General features: G+C 43.1%; 1 protein-coding gene across 2 annotated transcripts in view; it reads right to left on the bottom strand.

The window, feature by feature from the left end:
- LOC114658827 (monocarboxylate transporter 7-like) overlaps positions 1-19,308 on the bottom strand; it is a 29,418-nt gene extending 10,110 nt beyond the window's left edge. Inside the window, exons 1-2 of one of the 2 annotated variants that reach the window (XM_028810891.2) lie at positions 19,142-19,308; positions 4,195-4,339 (exon numbers count right to left, since the gene is read on the bottom strand). In XM_028810891.2, the coding sequence (XP_028666724.2) occupies positions 4,195-4,204 (10 nt within the window). In that variant the 5' untranslated portion in view covers positions 4,205-4,339; positions 19,142-19,308. The remainder of the gene's footprint in view (positions 1-4,194; positions 4,340-19,141) is intronic. The other variant, XM_028810894.2, reaches the window with a different exon arrangement.
- Between the last annotated feature and the right edge of the window lie 1,925 nt (positions 19,309-21,233).

The following is a 21,233-nucleotide window of genomic DNA, read 5'->3' as shown; positions in this document are numbered from 1 at the left end:
AACCTTAACCTTTTAACCGCCAACTCCCTAAATATTCCCCATGCCAGGAGAAATCTGAACAATTTTCGTTTTTTTACTTTACATTTATTCAAGCAGTATTTACCTGCTGAAATACCTGCTGAAATGTTTCAAATAAATGGTCAATCAAAGGACGTAGCTTGAACAAGCGGTCACGGTTTGGATCTTTCATATCTGGCTCAGATAACGGGCAGCAGTCCAGTTGAGAGGCTGGGGATACACCCACTCATCGCCATCATCCGATGCGTCGTCATTCACAGTATCATGCAGCGCACGTTGCTGATCATCATTGTCGCTAAAATCTTCTTCAGAACTGCTACAATCATGATCAGAATTATTGTCCAAAATCGCCTGCAAAACCTCACTTGAAGTCAGTTTACGTTTCGCCATATTCACAGCTTTCACTTTCGAATCACATCACGTGATCGGCCAATACAAGCGCAGAGTTGTTGAAATACAACATAGTAATAATACTCACGCCAAACCGTCAGTTAAACTACGCGCCAGGCATTCACATAACCACAGGCAAATGTGCCGGATAATTCCGGCAGTAAGGCGTCAGCAATAAAGCTACGATGCCGGATATATCCGGCAGAGGGCGGTTAAGGGGTTAATTACACCTACCTTGATTCTAAAAACTATTAATTGTAACTCAGTAGTTAGGACAAAGGCAACTAATGTATTACAGCATCGGTATCACTGTAACTGAAATGTAATAACCTTGTGAAGGAGAAGTTCTGGTTGATATAAGTTTTTTCCTTAATCCAGTAGGAAAGTGCACAGCAGCATCTCACACACACAGAAACTCTATGTGCGGGAAAGTAGTCCAGTGTAGACTATCTCTAAGTACAACACAAGTTCAACACAACAGTGCATGCAACAGACGCTTGATAACGAGGTAAACACCTATCGATCTTAAGCACAAGAATTCAGTGATCAGAATTCATAAGTTATGTGCCTTTATTTACAGTAAAAATGCATTCAACTAAGCTTTTGAGATTTTATGTTTTGTGTTGTTTGTTATTGTCCTCTCTCTGTCTCTCTCTGCATATATATATATATATTTTTTTCACAGACACACACATATTGTATATCTATACATATACTTGCATACATGGTGGTCCAGATCTAATTATGCAACTGTTCGACTGAAAACCATCTCCTCACCATTTTGGAATGCAGGGCAGTGTGACGATGAGGGTTCAGCTCCATGCTCCCATCCGCTGTTCGGGAGCCCTTGAACCCAACACCGTCGATAATGTTATAGCAAGGGGATGATGTATAAAAGTGCAAAAGTGCTTTTATTAAAATGCCACAATCACAACAGTGTCCACAAAGTGCAGTGCCCAATTTTCACAAATCCAATAAATAAATAATCCAATAAAACAGTGACAATCGTGGAGGTTAAAATAGAAAAACACAATCCTTTAAAAGCCAAAGTTAAAATGTTGCTGGAAGCAGTCTTACAACAATAAGCACGGTGCTTCTTCTACACTAGCGTCTCACCTGCTTCTCCCATTTGGGCCCTGCAGCAGGCAAGACGCTTTCTCTCTCTCTGCAGCTGTCCTTTATGTCACACACACAGGTCCGGAGGCCTCCCGATTCTGGCTTCGGTAATGCACTCATCCCAGGCCTGAGACTCGGAGTCCTTGCCAACCAGGACGCTCACGACAAGAACTTCTCCTCCAAGCCTCCCGACTCCCACTGCCGTCCCGGCCTTACGCGGACAGTCACTCTTCTTCATTGGTTGCTCCCGCTCCATGCTCACTCAGCAAGAGCGACCATCATTACAACTCCCGGGTGTCGGCCTAACGCCCAGGCTTCCCTTCAGCTGCCTGCAAGTATAATCTCTCTCGCTTGCTCGCCCGTACCGGCTCTCTCGCTCTCTCTCTCTCTCTCTCTCTCTCTTTCTTTCCCTGCTCCTCGCTCTCCAGCAACCTACGTCTTTTGTTCTCTTTTGTCCTTTGTTCCCCTTTTCGTAGCCGGCTCGCGCTTCTATAAATGCCGAGAGGACATAGCAGCTGCAGCCCATTAGCATCCCCAGGATCAATCACGGATGTGGGCAGTCTCTCACCTGTGCACTTAGGTGAGAAACGCCCATACCGGAGATCACCCTGAGACGCTACAGCCACAACCACCACGCCTCCTCGTAAGCCGCGAGCGCGGTGATTATTTATTTAAAACGGCCTTTGTTGAGAGAGCTGTGGACCCACAACACCACAGGCAGGTGCTGCCATCTATCGGCAACAAAAAGAATTTTAAGTGAAATCTCTATGTGCAGGGCAGGTGCTGTGAATTCTCTATGTAATAAACTTAATAAGTTATAGCATAATGAAAATTGCATAATTCGATCTGGACCACCCTATATATCCATCTTCTATATCTATGCAATGAATTATATTATTTTGTTTATTGCAACAAGTGTGTTTGGGGCATTTGTTGAAAGTAAGTTTATGGCCACGTTCAGATCATAACAGAGACAGTAAAAGTGCTTAATATAGAATTCGGCCTGTTTATAAGCCTTCTTCATAAAAAACACTGATCTTTTCATACTTCCAGCATCCCAGAGATCCCTCACTCAACCTACATTACTTTGGCTTCCACTGGGTGGGCGTCTAATCAATTGTTTTAATTAATTGCCAGTATCGCTTAAGGCAAAACTAATCAATACACTGGTCAACAAGCATTTTGCTACTGGGAGTCTTTCACCTTTACTTTAACAGGTTTCACTTGCTGACTCCAAATCTAAAAACCGTTTCCGTCCAGCATGTCCTGTTTTTTAGTCATGATGTTCCAGGTCTTGGACAACTAGGGTGACTGGACAGTGAAGGCGGGTAACCATTTTGATAAATACTGGTAATTCTACAAGGGATCCCATGAAGATAAAAGAATTTGCCACACGTTACTAACAGCTGTGAGTTGTTTACCTTGTCATTATTAATTTTATTTAAAAATTATTAATTTTAAATTAGCAGAAAAAATATTTGTTACTGATTACCAGGTCTTATATGACTTTAAATCATAATGACACAACTCAGACATGACGGTGCAGTAGGTAGAGGTTTTACTATTAAACATTGCATTTCAGGACATTTTGTTCGTTAGATCCACCATTACTTTGAAAATTTTGTCAAGGCGATGGACAGAAACGGTGATGCTTTTCAGCATTTAAGAAATAAGTTTGGTCTCGAGAAAAGTGAAGCCACAATTAAGGAAGGTGTTTTTGTTCTTCCTGAAATCCGTGAACTGATGCTTGACGATGAGTTCAAAAGGAAAATGAAGCCCACTGAATCAGCAGCATGGGAAGCATTTGTGCGGGTTGTCCAGAATTTTCTTGGCAGTCACAGACCAGAGAATAATGCTGAGCTGGTGCAGAACCTGCTGAAAGCGTATCAGCTTATGGGAGCCAGAATGTCACCGAAGATGCATTTTTTATGTTCTCATCTCGATTTTTTTCCACCAAATCTGGACGATGTCAGTGATGAGAATAGGGAAAAATTTCATCAAGATATAAAGGTGATGGAAAACTGATATCGGGGAAAATTCACTATGAGCACGATGGGTGACAACTGTTGGTTCTTGCAAAGAGAAACGAATGTGTAGTACAAGCGCAAAAGTGAGTGCCTCTGACATTTTTGGGCACAGTTGACCTCAGTTTTATATTGAGGTAAATTGACATAAATATGCTTTTATGTGTCTCTGGTATCGTCTTCTGGTTTGTTTTCAGGATAAACACATCAAAACAATTTTGGTGGGACATTGTCCAAACTCCAGATATCGTATTGATATATTACATTGATATTCAAAAGTGTCAAAAGGTCAATGATGTGTATTTCAAAAACCTGACGTGCTAGCTTAATTCCGATTTCATATATGAAATCAGTGTAAAAAAACTTAATAAAGAGCCGCTCTGAAGTTCCCAGAAGCAAACAAAAAATATTTTTTGTAGACCAGTGAATTAACCGGGTGATCATTTAAGCACCATTTTCTAGCGAGCCACGTTGACATGAGGCTGTGGTGAGTGAGGTCAAGGAGAGACATCACTGAGCACTGCCAGGCATTAACTAAATGATGGGCAACCTTCATGCCAATGTAAATTGCTAATGTTGAAGTTCCACCGAGCCACCACTTCAGTTCTACACAAATCCTCAAGCCAAACGGTCACATAGCTCTTACCTTTTCCCATTTTCCCTGCATGTCACTGCAGTCCAGAAGCTCCTCATGTCTCCTTTACACGCGGTCTCATGTAAACTCACAAGGGATGTTGATAAGGAGGTCTGCTCTACAAAGATATGCCCATCTCCATTAGCAGCTGATGACTCTACAAAGTTGGAATCAGTACAGGAGAGACATTAGAAAGGTGGCAGTGCTGCCAACCTAAGGCACAAGATACCTGTACTAGTGTCACACAAGAAGTGCATCACCACAACTCCACCTCGTTGCAGATAGACGCCTGGACTGCCAGCGTAGTGCACTTGGTACATGCAGCACTTGAACGTCAAGACATTCAGCTTGATGATAATAATACACTGATTGTGTAACGTCCTGCGGTGGGTTGGCACCCTGCCCGGGATTGGTTCCTGCCTTGTGCCCTGTGTTGGCTGGGATTGGCTCCATCAGACCCCCGTGACCCTGTGTTCGGATTCAGCGGGTTGGAAAATGGATGGATGGGTGGATGATTGCGTAACATGATTTTCTCGGAGGAGGACTCATAGTAAATAAGGAAATTCCATTTGTAACACCCTTGAATACACTTGATCCAGTTCAAGCTCACTGACACACGCTCTGGCTCAGTTTAAAATTAACAATAAACCTAACATGCATGCCTGTGGGTGGGGATTTGTGTTTACTATTTGGTAAAATTAAGTTCTGTATTTTAGGCAAGCTGAGTGACATAGTGGATAAAGCTTTGGACTCTTATTGTGCTCTTATTTGATTTGTGTTTATTATGTAGCCCTTCTCTGACTGGATTCTGATCATGATAATGTCTCATGCACTGATCAGTCACTCTTCACAGAATAAAATCCAAATTCCAATATAGTGGGCACAGACGAGTTGCTTTCCGTGGCTCTTGTTATGTTGCTTGGCTGCATATATGTGCCAAAGGTAAATTATTTATAAGTCGCTACAGTTTCGCAACAAATCTTGTAGCTGAAGACATAACCACCTTTTCAAGTATCACCAGTTTAGGGCAAGACCTGGACAGTGTTTGGTAGGACAAGTTGGCAAAGGATGTTGTTGTTACTGAAGAATGATAAGACTATTTGTGTAAATACAATCTGTAAATGAATCTCTAGCATGTCTAGCATTCCTGATGGAGGCATGCCCAGTGTAGGCGAACGTGTATGGCATTCATCTATTCAGTCTTTTTAACGTGGAAGGATATACTGTACTTTCATAAAAAATGTGAAAATGCTAGTGTGGACAGGGATTTTTTCATTTGAAAATACTGTTTTTTATTAAAGTGTGGTAGTGTGGCCTCAAAATGAACAGAAATTCAAAAGCAAACTTCGAATACTGCCCCAAAAGAGCCCAAACAACAAATCCAATTACAAAATCTAACCAGTCATCCACCTTAACATATCAGCAAGCATCGAGTGCAAAGCAAGAACAATCCCTGCACTGGGCAACAATCTGTTGCAGGGTGAATACACGCACACACACACACCCATGGGCCAAAAGGAAACCCACTCAGACACCAGGAGAACATCTGTAATGCAAATATTCCAGGGGTTTGTCCAATACAGAGTCGGTGTACCTATGTGACATTTTGCTGTCAGTCACCCATTCATCCAGCCCTGTTTATTTCCGAGTAAAATGTCCACTACTACGGTACTGCTTACATCTATGAGCACTTGTGTGTTGATACTGTGATATCCCTTACAATTGACAGTTCACTTACAATTACAACTTACAGTTGCACTCGTAAGTTTACATACCCTGGCAGAATTTGTGAAATATTGGTCATTGTTTGGAAAATATAAGTAATCATGCAGAAAGCTTTCCTTTAAATTTGGAAATGTGCTCAGACGAGGCAATTTATCATCACATAATTGTGTGTGCCCTTTTAAAATCATAATGATAATGGAAATCACCCAAATGGACCTAATCAAAAGTTTACATACCCTTGAATGTTGGGGCTAATAATACACACACAAGCCAGAGCGCACATTAAGATCTCAAGATGCCGGTCTGCTTATGATTCCAAGGAATAATAAAATAACAGTGGGAGGTTGAGCTTTTAGTTACAGGGCCCCTAAACTTGTGAATTTCCCCTTGGGGTTAATGAAGTATCTATCTATCTATCTATCTATCTATCTATCTATCTATCTATCTATCTATCTATCTATCTATCTATCTATCTATCTATCTATCTATCTATCTATCTATCTATCTATCTATCTATCTATCTATCTATCTATCTATCTATCTATCTATCTATCTATCTCAGCTTTCAAGTCCCGGCTGAAGACTCACTACTTCAGTTTAGCACACCCTGACTAGAGCTGCTGATTAACTGTACAGACTACATCTCTGTTGTTAGTAATTAGCACTAAAACATAAGTAACATGATAGTTATAATTTGTTAATAACCCTCACCTATTCTCTTTCTTGGGTAGATGGGTCCTTTCATCGGATTGGCTGGCCCAGTGCTGTCTCAGCTGTGGAATGGCCAAAGTGGAGAGGCAGCTTGATGACTGAGGTCTTGTGGTGTTGCGGGTCCACAGCTCCCACCAGGAAGGCCAATTTTAAATAAATCACTGTACTCGTGGCTTAGTGAGGAGGTGTGGTGGTGTGTGGCCGAAGCAGTTTCTGAGGAGTTCGTGATGTGGGCGTTTCTCACCTAAGTGCACAGATGAGAAATGGCCCGCATCCGTAATTGTTCCCAGGAACTGCTGATTGCTACAGCTGCCATGTCCTCTTCTTAAATAGAAGCGCGAGGCAGCTAAGGAGAAAGAAGAAAAAGAGACGGAGGTTGCAGGAGAGCAGGAAGCAGGGGGAAAAAGCCGGTGCGAGTGATCGAAGGCAGGCAAGCAGCTGGACAGTGAGCCCTAGCAGGGGTGTTTGGCCAACACTTAGGGCAACTGGAAGTGGTCGCTCCCGCTGAGTATTTTATGGAGAAACGGGAGTGACCGGCAGTAGGACAGCTAGCCGCGTAAGGCCGAGAAGGCAGCGGGAGTCGGGATGCTTGGGCAGTGAATTCCCTGACGTGTGCATCCTGGTCAGCTGCTGCAGAAGAGCGACTCTCCTGTTGCAGGGCCCAGATGGGAGAAGCAGGGGAGCCGCCAGGTAAAGAAGACGCCGGGCTTTCGTATTTTTAAACAGACTGTTTCCAGCATTGTTTTAACCTCATTTTAAGGATTGTTGTTTTTTCTATTTATTGGTTTTTACCTCCACGTTTCGATTTTATGGGATTACTTATTTAATGACTTTTGGAGAGCACTGCACTTTATTTATTGGTTTGGACATTTGTTTTGTTGTTTTTAATAAAAGCACTTGGCACTTTTGAACACCATCCCATTGCTCTATTTGTTATGCCTCACTGCCGAGCTCATCGGTAACATTACCGACGGTGACGGGTTCAGGACTCCCCGTACGCAAGGTGGGAGCATGGAGCGAACCTGCATCGTCACAGGTCTCCAGGACTCTAAACAAATCCAAATCATATTATGTGATATCATCTACTGTTAAATTCTGCTCCGTATTTTGTAATATTTTACTTTTATACTGTATTGAGGATTTGTTCTGTTCTGTGTATTGTATTGTATTGACCCCCTTCTGTTTGACACCCACTGCACGCCCAACCTACCTGGAAAGGGGTCTTTTTTTGAACTGCCTTTCCCAAGGTTTCTTCCATTTTTTCCCTACAAGGATTTTTTTGGTGTTTTTTCCTTGTTTTCTTAGAGAGTGTGGGTGGAGTGGTGGCTCTGAGGGTAGGGATTTGCACTAGCAATCAGAAGGTTGCTGGTTCAAATCCTGTAATCGTCAGAAGTGACTCTACTCCGTTGAGCCTTTGGGCAAGGTCCTTAACCAGCTATTGCTCCGTCTTGGGTATGACGTTAATATGCATCCAGCCCTGGATGTCGGCCTTCCAACCTGCAGGGAAAAACTTGGGGGTTGGTGGCAGAATTTGCACTCCGACCACCATAAAAAAACTCACATTGGTTCCATTCCATCTGAACGAGTGTGGTGTTGAGGTGGCACCCTTTGGTCCTAATCTGGGATCCTGAGGTGGCTTGTCATGTGGTGGGTACGGCAATGCGCTGTATCAGCTCCTAACATCTCTCTCTTAGAGAGTCAAGGCTGGGGGGCTGTCAAGAGGCAGGGCCTGTTAAAGCCCATTGTGGCACTTCTTGTGTGATTTTGGGCTATACAAAAATAAATTGTATTTTATTGTATTGTACAAGCTGACACACACAGGTTCAAATTACGGGTAATTCAGGGAAAGCTTCCACACCTGTAACCTCTTTGATTGTAATCAGTGTCTGTGTATAAATAGTCAATTTGTCCATGCAGAGCTGTATGGACATTGCTGGATTCCAAGCCATGGGGAAATCAAAAGAACTCCCAAAAGACCTGCGAGAAAAGGTTGTTGATTTTGGATAAATCAGTTAAAACAATATGAAAAGATATCCAGATATCTGAAAATGTCTGTCAATGTTGTTCAGACTCATAAAAATGTGGAAAGTTAAGGGTTCTGTAGTTGCCAAGCCACAGTCAGGTAGACCAACTGAGATTTCAGCCACAACTGCCAGGATCATTTGTTGAGCTGCCAAGAAAAACCCACAAGCCACTTCAGCTGAGATAACAGGCTGCTCTGCAAACAGGTGGTGTGGCTGAGTCAAGATGCACAATAAGGAGGTACTTGAACAAAAATGGACTGCACGGTCCAGTTGCAAGAAAAAAAAAAGCCTTTACGGTGCCAATGCCACAAAAGAGCCCACTTACAATATGCCAAACAGAATCTAGACAATGCTGAAAACTTCTGGGACAAAGTCTTTTGGAGTTATGAGACCAAAATTGGACTTCATTGTCAGAACCATAAAATGCTATCTTTGGAGAGGATTTAACAAGGCCCATGACGAAAAGTACATCATCCTTACTGTGAAGCATGGAGGTGGATCTCTGATGTTCTGGGGGTTTGTGACCTACAGCGACACAGGAAACTTAGTGACAATTGATGGCAAGATGAATACAGTGTGTTAATGAAAAATATTGAAGGACAACTTGCATTCATCAGTCCAGAAGCTGTGCATGGGATGCACTTGCATCTTCCAACATGACAATGATCCAAAACACAAGGCCAAGTTGACCTTTTGGTAAAGGTGCTGGAGTGACCATCACAGTCTCCTCACCTCAGTATCACTGAGCCACTTTAGGGAGATCTCAAACGTGCAGTTCATGCAAGGCAACCCAAGAGTTGATAGGACCTGGAGGCTTGTCGCCAAAAAGAATGGGCTGCTCTACCACCAGAGAAAATCAAAGGCCTCATCCACAACTATCACCAAAGACTGCATGTCATCATTGATGTTAAAGGGGGTAATAAACAGTAGGAAGAGCTAAGGGTGTGCAAACTTTTGAATAAGGATTATCTCATTTTTTTCCTTATTACTATGTTTTGTTTAATAATTGTGCTGTTCGGTGATGCCTTATAGTTTATTTTCGATTCCAGTAAAGTAAATGAAATGTCTTTTGCCTGACCGGTCATCTTTTCTTTAAAGTATGGTACACATCTTATAAATTCTGCCAAGGTATGTAAACTTATGAGCAAACCTGTATGTGTGCTCAGCCACACCTAGGGCGGTGATCTTTTATGTGCATGCCAATTTCTATGAATGCAACTTGCTTTAACATTACTTTACGTTTCACTGAATGTTGGACCAAATGTATTCATCTGTGTATTGCCTCAAGCATTGTAAGGGTGTTCAAAGTTTGGTAAATTTGAGAAATGCTTGATTGTGACATACTTAAATCATTGTTATTGTAAAGCTGCATGTAACAAGTAACGTTACCAACACTTTCATTTTTGCTGACAGGGCGTAGATGCTTCGCAAAATTAGAGGGATCATGTAATGTATAAGACTTTGTTACAAATATTACTCCATCTGTGTCAAATCTATATCTTTTTACAAGTTTATTGTTGGTCAACATTTCTAAAACATGCTGCCTTTCCCTGGTATGCACGTGTCGATTTCTGCCTAAACACGATCTTCTGGCAGCTCCTACCATGTTAGGCCAGCTCCCTACCTCTCCTCAGTCCTAGCGAACATACAGTGCATCCAGAAAGTATTCACAGCGCTTCACTTTTTCCACATTTTCTTATGTTACAGCCTTATTCCAAGATGGATTAAATTCATTTTTTTCCTCAGAATTCTACACACAACACCCCATAATGACAACGTGAAAAATGTTTACTTGAGGTTTTAGCAAATTTATTAAAAATAAAAAAACAGAGAAATCCCATGTCCATAAGTATTCACAGCCTTTGCTCAATACTTTGTCGATCACCTTTGGCAGCAATTCCAGCCTCAAGTCTTTTTGAATATGATGCCACAAGCTTGGCACACCTATCCTTGGCCAGTTTCGCCCATTCCTCTTTGCAGCACCTCTCAAGCTCCATCAGGTTGGATGGGAAGCGTCGGTGCACAGCCATTTTAAGATCTCTCCAGAGATGTTCAATGGGATTCAAGTCTGGGCTCTGGCTGGGCCACTCAAGGACATTCACAGAGTTGTCCTGAAGCCACTCCTTTGATATCTTGGCTGTGTGCTTAGGGTCGTTGTCCTGCTGAAAGATGAACCGTCACCCCAGTCTGAGGTCAAGAGCGCTCTGGAGCAGGTTTTCATCAGGATGTCTCTGTACATTGCTGTAGTCATCTTTCCCTTTATCCTGACTAGTCTCCCAGTTCCTGCCGCTGAAAAACATCCCCACAACATGATGCTGCCACCACCATGCTTCACTGTAGGGATGGTGTTGGTCTGGTGACGAGAGGTGCCTGGTTTCCTCCAAATGTTACGCCTGGCATTCACACCAAAGAGTTCAATCTTTGTCTCATCAGACCAGAGTATTTTCTTTCTCATGGTCTGAGAGTCCTTCAGGTGCCTTTTGGCAAACTCCAGGTGGGCTGCCATGTGCCTTTTACTAAGGTGGCTTCCGTCTGGCCACTCTACCATACAGGCCTGATTGGTGGATTGCTGCAGAGATAGTTGTCCTTCTGGAAGGTTCTCCTCTCTCCACAGAGGACCTCTGGAGCTCTGACAGAGTGACCATCGGGTTCTTGGTCACCTCCCTGACTAAGGCCCTTCTCCCCCGATCGTTCAGTTTAGATGGCCGGCCAGCTCTAGTAAGAGTCCTGGTGGTTTCGAACTTCTTTCACTTACGGATGATGGAGGCCACTGTGCTCATTGGGACCTTCAAAGCAGCAGAACTTTTTCTGTAACCTTCCTCAGATTTGTGCCTCAAGACAATCCTGTCTCGTAGGTCTACAGACAATTCCTTTGACTTCATGCTTGGTTTGTGCTCTGACATGAACTGTCAATGATGGGACCTTATATAGACAGGTATGTGCCTTTCCAAATCATGTCCAGTCAACTGAATTTACCACAGGTGGACTCCATTTAAGCTGCAGAAACATCTCAAGGATGATCAGGGGAAACAGGATGCACCTGAGCTCGATTTCGAGCTTCATGGCAAAGGCTGTGAATATTTCTGTACATGTGATGTCTCAAGTTTTTTATTTTTAATAAATTTGCAAAAATCTCAAGTAAACTTTTTTCATGTTGTCATTATGGGGTGTTGTGTGTAGAATTCTGAGGAAAAAAATGAATTTAATCCATTTTGGAATAAGGCTGTAACATAACAAAATGTGGATGCGCTGTGAATACTTTCCGGATGCACTGTAGGAGCAGAATCCTAAATTAGGAAAACTGATAAAATGATTTTACTCCTACTGCTACAGTATGTTGTTTCCTACATATAAAATGGTCCAATAAAGGGTTAGGGTTTTTCTAAGGCTTGAGGGAGAAAAATAGGGGGAACCCTAAAAAGCTCAATGTCTTGATTATATATACAAGTATATACACTGTAGTCAATAAACTGGTTATGTTAACTACCTAAATGTCAAACTTGGTGGAAACACAAATAATACAGAATACTATATTTTTAGACAGGGATTTAGACAGCATACAGGCTTGGGCAGATTTGTGGCAGATAAAAGTCAATATCTCATTCTGGAGGAGATATTGGGGCAACTTAGCTGTTAGCTAAACAAGCAAACATGATGGACTGAATGGTCTCCTATCTATTGTCAAAGGTATTATGTTCTAATGTAAGTAAATGTGAAGTATTCCAAGTAGGAAATACAAATGTATGAACTGAATACACAATGGCAGGTCTGAAACTTGAAATAACTCCTTAGGAGAAGGACCTGGGGGTTACAGTGGACTGATTAGTTCATTAAGACAGTGTGCAGAAGCGATCACAGAGTTATTAGAGTGTCAGGTTATAAAGCACAATGTGTGGACCACAAATCAAGAGAGGTTATTGTGACGGTACGGGTCCTGCTCCATGCTCCCACCTCTCTTCTGAGAGCCTCTCGAATCCAACACCATCGGTAATGTAACAGCTGGTCTGATGGGGACAAATCAGACTGAGCAAAGGGATGGTGGAAAAGGTGCAAGTGCTTTTATTAAAATCAAATCCAAACAAAACGGTGTCCAACTAAAGTGCAGTGCTCCAAAATGTCAGTCAGTCATTTCCCAACCTGCTATATCCGAACACAGGGTCAAGGGGGTCTGCTGGAGCCAATCCCAGCCAGCACAGGCCACAAGGCAGGAACAAATCCCAGGCAGGGCGCCAGCCCAACGCAGGGCACACACACATACACACCAATACACCTAACCTGCATGTCTTTGGACTTTGGGAGGAAACTTCAGCACCCGGAGGAAACCCATGAAGACACAGGGAGAACATGCAAACTCCATGCAGGGAGGACCCAGGAAGCGAACCCAGGTCTCCTACCACTGCGCCACTGTGCTGCCCACTCCAAAATGTTCCAATAAATAATCCATAAAAACCAGTGAAAAATCCAAATGTTTAAAAAGATACTAAAAACAAGAATTAAAAAATCTGCAGCCGTCATTGGGGCCACACCAGCCAAGCACAGTTCCTTCCCTGTCTCCCCAGTTCACCCAAGGCTCATTCAGCTGGAGAGATATTTGCCTCTGCGGCCCTCTCTCTCTACCGACCCCCTTTTTGGCTGCATCTGCTGTCGTCTGCCAGACCACTTGGGGTCGGTTGTCCTCCCGTCTTCCTTCTCGCACACATATTCATCCTTTGGATCCCTAGGAAGGACACCACCTTGATCGAACCCACCTCTCATATTCAGTGGGTGTGATTCGTGACTCAACTGCAGATCACTCGCTCTGACACGGGACCCCTGACCATGCTGACTTCTCTCTTTCAGCTGGCTAGCTCATCCACTCGCTTTTCCTCAATGCCACTCTCTGCCTCTGCCTCACTGTTATTCTCTGTTTTCCATCTCTCCTCCCGATCTCCTGTGCCGGCCCGTTCTTACATGGCTCTGTGGGCGTATTGTCTCAATCCCGCACCGCAGGAAGCAGATTAAGCAATTGAGAACGATCACATCCTCACGTGCAGGTGTGACTCGCCCCAATTACCTCATCAACTCCCCGCGGCTACATGATCGCACCCACAGAAACTGACACAGATAAATGGAATATTTAAAAACTGGCCTTTCATTCCATGGACCTGCTATACCACAGTTATGCTTAACTTATATAATGCAGTAGCAAGACCTCGCCTGGAGCACTTTGTGCAGTGTGGGTCTCCATAGCAGAGCTAGAGAAAGTTATGAGAAGAGTGACCAGGTGGATTATGGTACTTAGAGCTATGAGCTTTGAGGAGAGATTAAAAGAGTTGAACCTTTTCAGTTAAAGCAAACAGAGAGACGACATATTGACATGTTTCAAATTAAAAATGAATTACCAGTGGCGGACCTGAAGCTTAAACTGTTATGGGGCCCTGTCACATCCAGCAAAGAGGTTTAAGTAAGCACTGTTATCTTCTTCAACGGGGTTGTTCCATGACAAATCACACTTTTTCTTAGAAATGTAACCATTACATCTCAGATGTACTGATACTGATTAGAATTGCTGTATTGAATTGCACTATATTATTTTTAAAGACCTCTTTCTCATAAAGTAGACACCCAAAATTGAAGGGAAATGTGTTCTAAATTCACTTCTGGGGGCCATCTGGAATTACAGACCCTGAAGCTTATGCTTCATTAGTTTCATAGTAGATCTGTCCCGTTAAGTACTGTGGATCGCAGGTGTTGCTTTTAAAATAAATCCTGCAACAAGAGCATATAGGTTTCCCATGGTGTCTAAGGGCAGACTTCACACAAATGTTAGAAAGTTTTTTTTCACGCAAAGAGCCAGAGACACATGGTTACCAAATTAGCAAAGCTTACCGAGTAGTTTAGTGGAGAAGAGGACAGTTGTGATCTTTTAAATCTCATCCAAATGTGCTTTTGGACATATGAGGTGATTGTCTCAATCTTTCTTATGTTCTATTGAAGAGTCATAGCTGTGTGTGCAAGAGTGGAGTTTGGGAGTGGCAAGTGGGGCAACCACCCCAGGTCCCGCGCCTAAGGGGGTCCTACTTTTGAGGTCTGTGTGTCCCGTTTGAGTGGATTTGTCAAGTAATATTCTCCAGTATATATATATATATATATATATATATATATATATATATATATATATATATATATATATATATATATATATATATATATATATATATGCTGCATAGTTTACTGTCAAATAATGCAAAGAGTACGTGACACGTGTTTCGCCCTTAATTGGGCTCATCAGGCGTACACACTTCACTGCACCCCTGATGGGGATCGAACCTCGGACGTCAGCGGCGAAGCCTCTTTACGTTGCGCCACGGCGTGTGTTTCGTTTATTTGACAGCCTGGAGATCGGGGTAAGTACATTCATAGCATTCGTAGTCTGAATCACAATCTGATTGTATGGGTGGTTACCTACCAGGTAATGCTTGTGGTTGGTCTGGTAGGTAACCACCCATACAATCAGATTGTGATTCAGACTACGAATGCTATATATATTGTAACAGTTGAGGCTTTTATCGACCTCTTGAACCCTCAGGTACCACGCCAAACACCAGGTAAAAGACCAGTTATTATTTATTAAATAATAATACTGTGCACTAAGCACCCTCCACTCCACACTACTCATACAAATATTAATAAACAATTCTCAAATACAATAATCACTCCTCCTCTCCCAGACACTTCGCCACCCTACCTCCCAGCTCAACTCAGTGTCTGGGCTTTCCCAGAGTCCTTTTATACCCCCTGACCCGGAGGTGTTCCTGTCCCAAAATCCACAAGTCCTCATTACTTCCGGGTCAGGGTAAAAGTCCTTTTCTTCAACCCGGAAGCACGTCGTTTCTTCTTGTCATGTGATCATGACGCACTTCTGGGTTATAGGGCACGTAAGAGTATCCAGCAGGGGTGTGCATACCAACTACAAAGTCCATGAGGCCTTGCTGGAATTCGGGGGACGTCCATGCTGTCGGGAGAGCTCCACCTGGCGGCCTGGGGGTGAGGGCCGGAATATTTAGCCGGCCATCCTCCACACCCTTTTATAATAATAATAATACATTTGATTTATATAGCGCCTTTTCCATGCTCAAGGCGCTTCACAGAGTCTTAGAAAAAACAGCAGGGTATATGTAACATTGGATACAAATGTTTTCCTGAATTGTACAATGAAACAGAAACACAAAGCATTAAATAGAATAAAGAACAATAAACCAGAGTAAAATATTAAATTCAATGCTGGCCATCGACCACTATATATATATATATATATATATATATATATATATATATATATATATATATATATATATATATACTGCGGTGGGTTGGCACCCTGCCCGGGATTGGTTCCTCTCTTGTGCCCTGTGTTGGCTGGGATTGGCTCCAGCAGACCCCCGTGACCCTGTGTTTGGATTCAGCGGGTTGGAAAATGGATGGATGGATATATATATATATACAGTAAAACCTTTGATTGTGAGTAACTTGGTCTGCGAGTGTTTTGCAAAATGAGCTAAAATTTTTAATAAATTTTAACTCAATAAACGAGCAAGGTCTTGCAATACAAGTAGTACATATACACTTTGTCTGCTGAGCGTCACGTGATCACAACTGAGCTGATGGTTCTTCTCTCTCTCTCACTGCAGGATTGTGGGTAATCGTCTCCCATTTTTGGTCTCAGTTGGCGTGCCTCACTCTTATAGTCAACATCCGTATAAGCGTATACTGTTTACTGTGACCACGTGTGTGTGTATTGTGACGTGTGAGTCCCCGTCTTGCACCCCAAAACACGAAGCTGAGTCTCAGTACTTTAGCAACACCAGCTTTATTCAACTTGAAACAGCAACAGCGCGGTTATTCATTGTAGCGGGATCTGCCGCTCTCCTATACACAGACACAGCAGTCAGGCAGGGTCATGGACAGGTTAGTGGCCAAGTAATACTGTGCCCTACATTTATAATGTTCCTTGAATCACCCATCGACGGCAGGCGCTTGTAGCATGTCCGCGATCTTTTCGGATTCACTTTTACGGCGAACTGCTACAGTGCTGGGAGCCAGCGGTTGCTTCGGGACACTCTTCTGCATGTCGTCCCATTGGGTGGAATCCCAAAAAAGTTTAGAAACCGTCCTACACAATAACCTTCCTTTCTCTTGTCTCCCTCACACCATCCATGATTATTTTCAAAGGTAAAGTGCAGGTTAATTTGTTTTATGCCTTTTTACTTTATATTTTGTATTAATCGTTTTTATATGGATAGTTTTGGGTTGTGGAACGAATCATCTGAGTTTCCATTATTTCTTATGGAGAAATTCGCTTTGATATACGAGTGCTTTGGATTACAAGCACGTTTCCGGAAAGAATTAGGCTTGCCATCCAAGTTTCCACTGTATATATTTGAGATGCTTCTAAGTGGAACTCTTTTAAAATTCCTCTTCAAGGTCAAATTCCATACATGTACATCTTTGAAAACATTCCATAGTCCACCTTCATCACTCGAAAAGGGTATAATCCCTTCCTAAAATAGATATAGCCCGTTAGTCGCTGGGTTGGCTTCTCCTATCCATAGAAAAAGACATCACATCCAGATTAGACTATGAATATGTTATCAACAACTTTTCCAATTTGAAGGTAAGAAAAGTGGATTTTCGTTTCTGAACCTGGAAACTGGTAAGAGATTTCATGATGATACCATCCATCCATCCATTTTCCAACCCGCTGAATCCGAACACAGGGTCACGGGGGTCTGCTGGAGCCAATCCCAGCCAACACAGGGCACAAGGCAGGAAACAATCCTGGGCAGGGTGCCAACCCACCGCAGGACACACACAAACACATCCACACACCAAACACACACTAGGACCAATTTAGAATCGCCAATCCACCTAACCTGCATGTCTTTAGACTGTGGAAGGAAACCGGAGCGCCCGGAGGAAACCCACGCAGACACGGGGAGAACATGCAAACTCCACGCAGGGAGGACCCGGGAAATGAACCCAGGTCCCCAGATCTCCCAACTGCGAGGCAGCAGCGCTACCCACTGCGCCACCGTGCCGCCCATGTCTGAATATTAATGCACAAAAACATGTATTGCCAATAATAACCAGCTGACATGACATCAATGTGAGTTATGACTATGACATCCTGCATATAGAAATGCTGAGTTTACATGCAATTTGGGAACTTTTCTAGAAGAGACCCTGTTAATTTTCGCATGACAATGCATCGCATTTCGCACTGTGGTGGTATTGTCATGAATTATGAATCGCACTTTGTTCAATAGATTATATCGTTATATTTTGATAAAGTCCACATGTTATCTTGCCTGTAATGAGAAAATCCGGTGTATGCTAACATTAGGGTGGCACGGTGGTACAGTGGGTTGCGCTGCTGCCTCACAGTTAGGGGACCCGGGTTCGCTTACCGGGTCCTCCCTGAATGGAGTTTGCATGTTCTCCCCATGTCTGCGTTGGTTTCCTCCCACAGTCTAAAGACATGCAGGTTAGGTGCATTGGCAATTCTATTTTGTGCTGTGTGTGTGCGTGCCCTGCAGTGGGCTGGTGCCCTGCCCTGGGTTTGTTTCCTGCCTTGCGCACTGGGATTGGCTCCAGCAGACCATAATGGATGGATGGATGTTAACATTTAACGCGCAAGTTTATACAGTCCACACATACTGGTAACAGTGTTTGACATAACGAGCCCCGCATGGGGTTGGTCAGCCCTATGCCCCGCACACCCCTAAGTATACAGTAGTCTATACTTGTTGCGAATTCGATAAAGTTAACACCACATTTTATGACAATTTATTGCACAAAGCCATGTGATTCCAAACGGTTTGCATACTTTTTCTTGCCATCGTTAGTAATGTTGGTAGAATGTTCTTTTATATAGCGCCATGACGTCTCCAACATGTAGCTAAGACACACCCGAGACGTCCAGATGCGTGAATTAAATTGTGCTGTGCAGGAGTTTTCTTTGGTTCTTCAGCGCTTCAAATCGTGTACCTCTTTATGAAGCGAACGCGCGGCACCTCCTTTTGTTCTTTAAGTGGGGAGCGCCACGGCGGGACAACGGAATCAGCAGCGGCGGTTACTGCGCAGTTCTATGGCACTCGTTTCATTGTTTAAACGAAAAAGCGACGCTGTCACTAGTGGAGTGAACCGACGGCGGGGTCCGATCCTCTTATTGTTTTTGATGGACGGTCGAGGGGCTTTCCTGTCCCATTCCATCCCAGTTAGACTTATCTGGCACCAATTAAACGTCGAGACGGGCCACTGCGCATGTTTTCAGTTGAACTCGTGTGTTAGAAGGAAAGAAGTAAGGAAACGGTGGTCGCCTTGTCCAGATCAAAAGAAGGCTGCGCTATAACGCAACACCGGTGTCTCCCGGCAAGACCGAGTGTTCCGCAATCTTCAACCAGTACCCGAGGACGGAACGGTTGCGGATGACGGCCACGGCGGTCCGAGCAGGCACTCACCTTTTGCAGAGGAGACGCGTCACCCAGTCAGTCGCTATCTTCGACAGGTTGCGGACGCTAAGCCTTTAGCAAGTGCTAAGTGAAGGAGGCGCTTCTGTTGTGTCTCGAATGGATTTCGGCGGAAACTCTTCACCCAGTAAACTTCTCTCGCTTGCAGCTATACGTTACCACAGTCCTAGGGTATAAATAGCACTGGGCAGCTGATGGATTCACATACTGTACATGCTGCATCTCTGTTGTTAGTTATTAGCACTAAAACATAAGTAACATGATAGTTATAATTGGATACTAACCCTCACCTATTCTGTTTCTCTTCTCGGTACTTAAATGTGGTACTTGGTGACCTGCCAAGTTGTTTTGTCTGCCTAAGGTAAAGTCATCCCTGATGGAGGATCGCAGAAATCGTGGGATTGAGGGGTCCTTTCATCGGATTGGCTGGCCCAGCACTGTTTCAGCTGTGGAATGGCCAAATGGGGGAGGCGGCTTGATGGATGAGGTCTCCAGGACTCTACACAAATCCAAATCTTATTATGTGATATCGTCTTCACAGGTGGCGCAGTGGTAGTGCTGCTGCTTCGCAGTAAGGAGACTGTGGAAGATTGTGGGTTCGCCTCCCTGTGTGGATAGCGCTTTGAGTACTGAGAAAAGCGATATATAAATGTAATGAATTATTATCTACTGTTAAATTCTGCTCCGTACTTCTAACATTTTTATTTTTATACTGTATTGAGGATTTGTTCTGTTCTGTTCTGTGTATTGTATTGTATTGACCCCCTTCTTTTGACACCCACTGCACGCCCAACCTACCTGGAAAAGGGGTCTCTCTTTGAAGCGCCTTTCCCGAGGTTTCTTCCATTTTTCCCTACAAGTTTTTTTTTGGGAATTTTTCCTTGTCTTCTTGGAGAGTCAAGGCTGGGGGGCTGTCAAGAGGCAGGGCCTGTTAAAGCCCATGTCGGCACTTCTTGTGTGATTTTGGGCTATGCAAAAATAAATTGTATTGTATTGTATTGTACAGAGCGCGTAGAAAAGGAGCTCACTCTGCTGCGATCCTGGAAGCTGCCAAAGGAACAGAAGCATCAGTGCAGACGGAGTCACTCACACATTCAGCGATTCAGGAGCCTGCTCGCACAACACTAACCCCTCCATTTGCGGAAGAATCTCGTTAAAAAAATCAAATCTGGACGGCTGAGAGACACAAGGATCCAGCGACACCGCTTCCCTTATTATCGTAGCCCCCCCACTCCCCCATACCCCCAACAGCCTACCACTTTGACCGGTTTATAGAAGTCGTGTGCGAGACGCTTTATGTGAGCACAATGCGCTGTCGGACTTTAATCCTTTGAACTGAGGGCTAATACTCTCTAAAAAGCTGCGTGTAAAGTTTCCCTGAACAAAGACATACAAACAGAATCGTGGGAGCGGGAAGGGCGGCCAAAAAGCCATAAGTTTAGAATAGTGAATTGGAGCGACGCTAATGAGGAAATGATCTTGAATAGAAGGACAAAGTTCAGAGCACCGGGCTGCCTAGTGCTTGTTCTGATAGTGTTACCAAAATGCCATTACTAGAACATTAGAATACATGATAGGACCACTTAAGCCCTTTTCACTTACCCCTTGGGATTAATAAAGTATCTATCTATCTATCTATCTATCTATCTATCTATCTATCTATCTATCTATCTATCTATCTATCTATCTATCTATCTATCTATCTATCTATCTATCATATATAGTGCCTTTCCTATCTATCTATCTATCTATCTATCTATCTATCTATCTATCTATCTATCTATCATATAGTGCCTTTCCTATCTATCTATCTATCTATCTATCTATCTATCTATCTATCTATCTATCTATCTATCTATCTATCTATCTATCTATCTATCTATCTATCTATCATATAGTGCCTTTCCTATCTATCTATCTATCTATCTATCTATCTTTCTATCTATCTATCTATCTATCTATCTATCTATCTATCTATCTATCTATCTATCATATAGTGCCTTTCCTATCTATCTATCTATCTATCTATCTATCTATCTATCTATCTATCTATCTATCTATCTATCTATCTATCTATCTATCT

The sequence above is a fragment of the Erpetoichthys calabaricus genome, chromosome 10 (genome assembly GCF_900747795.2).
Source record: "Erpetoichthys calabaricus chromosome 10, fErpCal1.3, whole genome shotgun sequence".
NCBI classification, from domain to species: domain Eukaryota; kingdom Metazoa; phylum Chordata; class Cladistia; order Polypteriformes; family Polypteridae; genus Erpetoichthys; species Erpetoichthys calabaricus.
The sequence above is the reverse complement of the archived record's forward strand: the minus strand, read 5'-3'. Positions and strand labels throughout refer to the sequence as shown.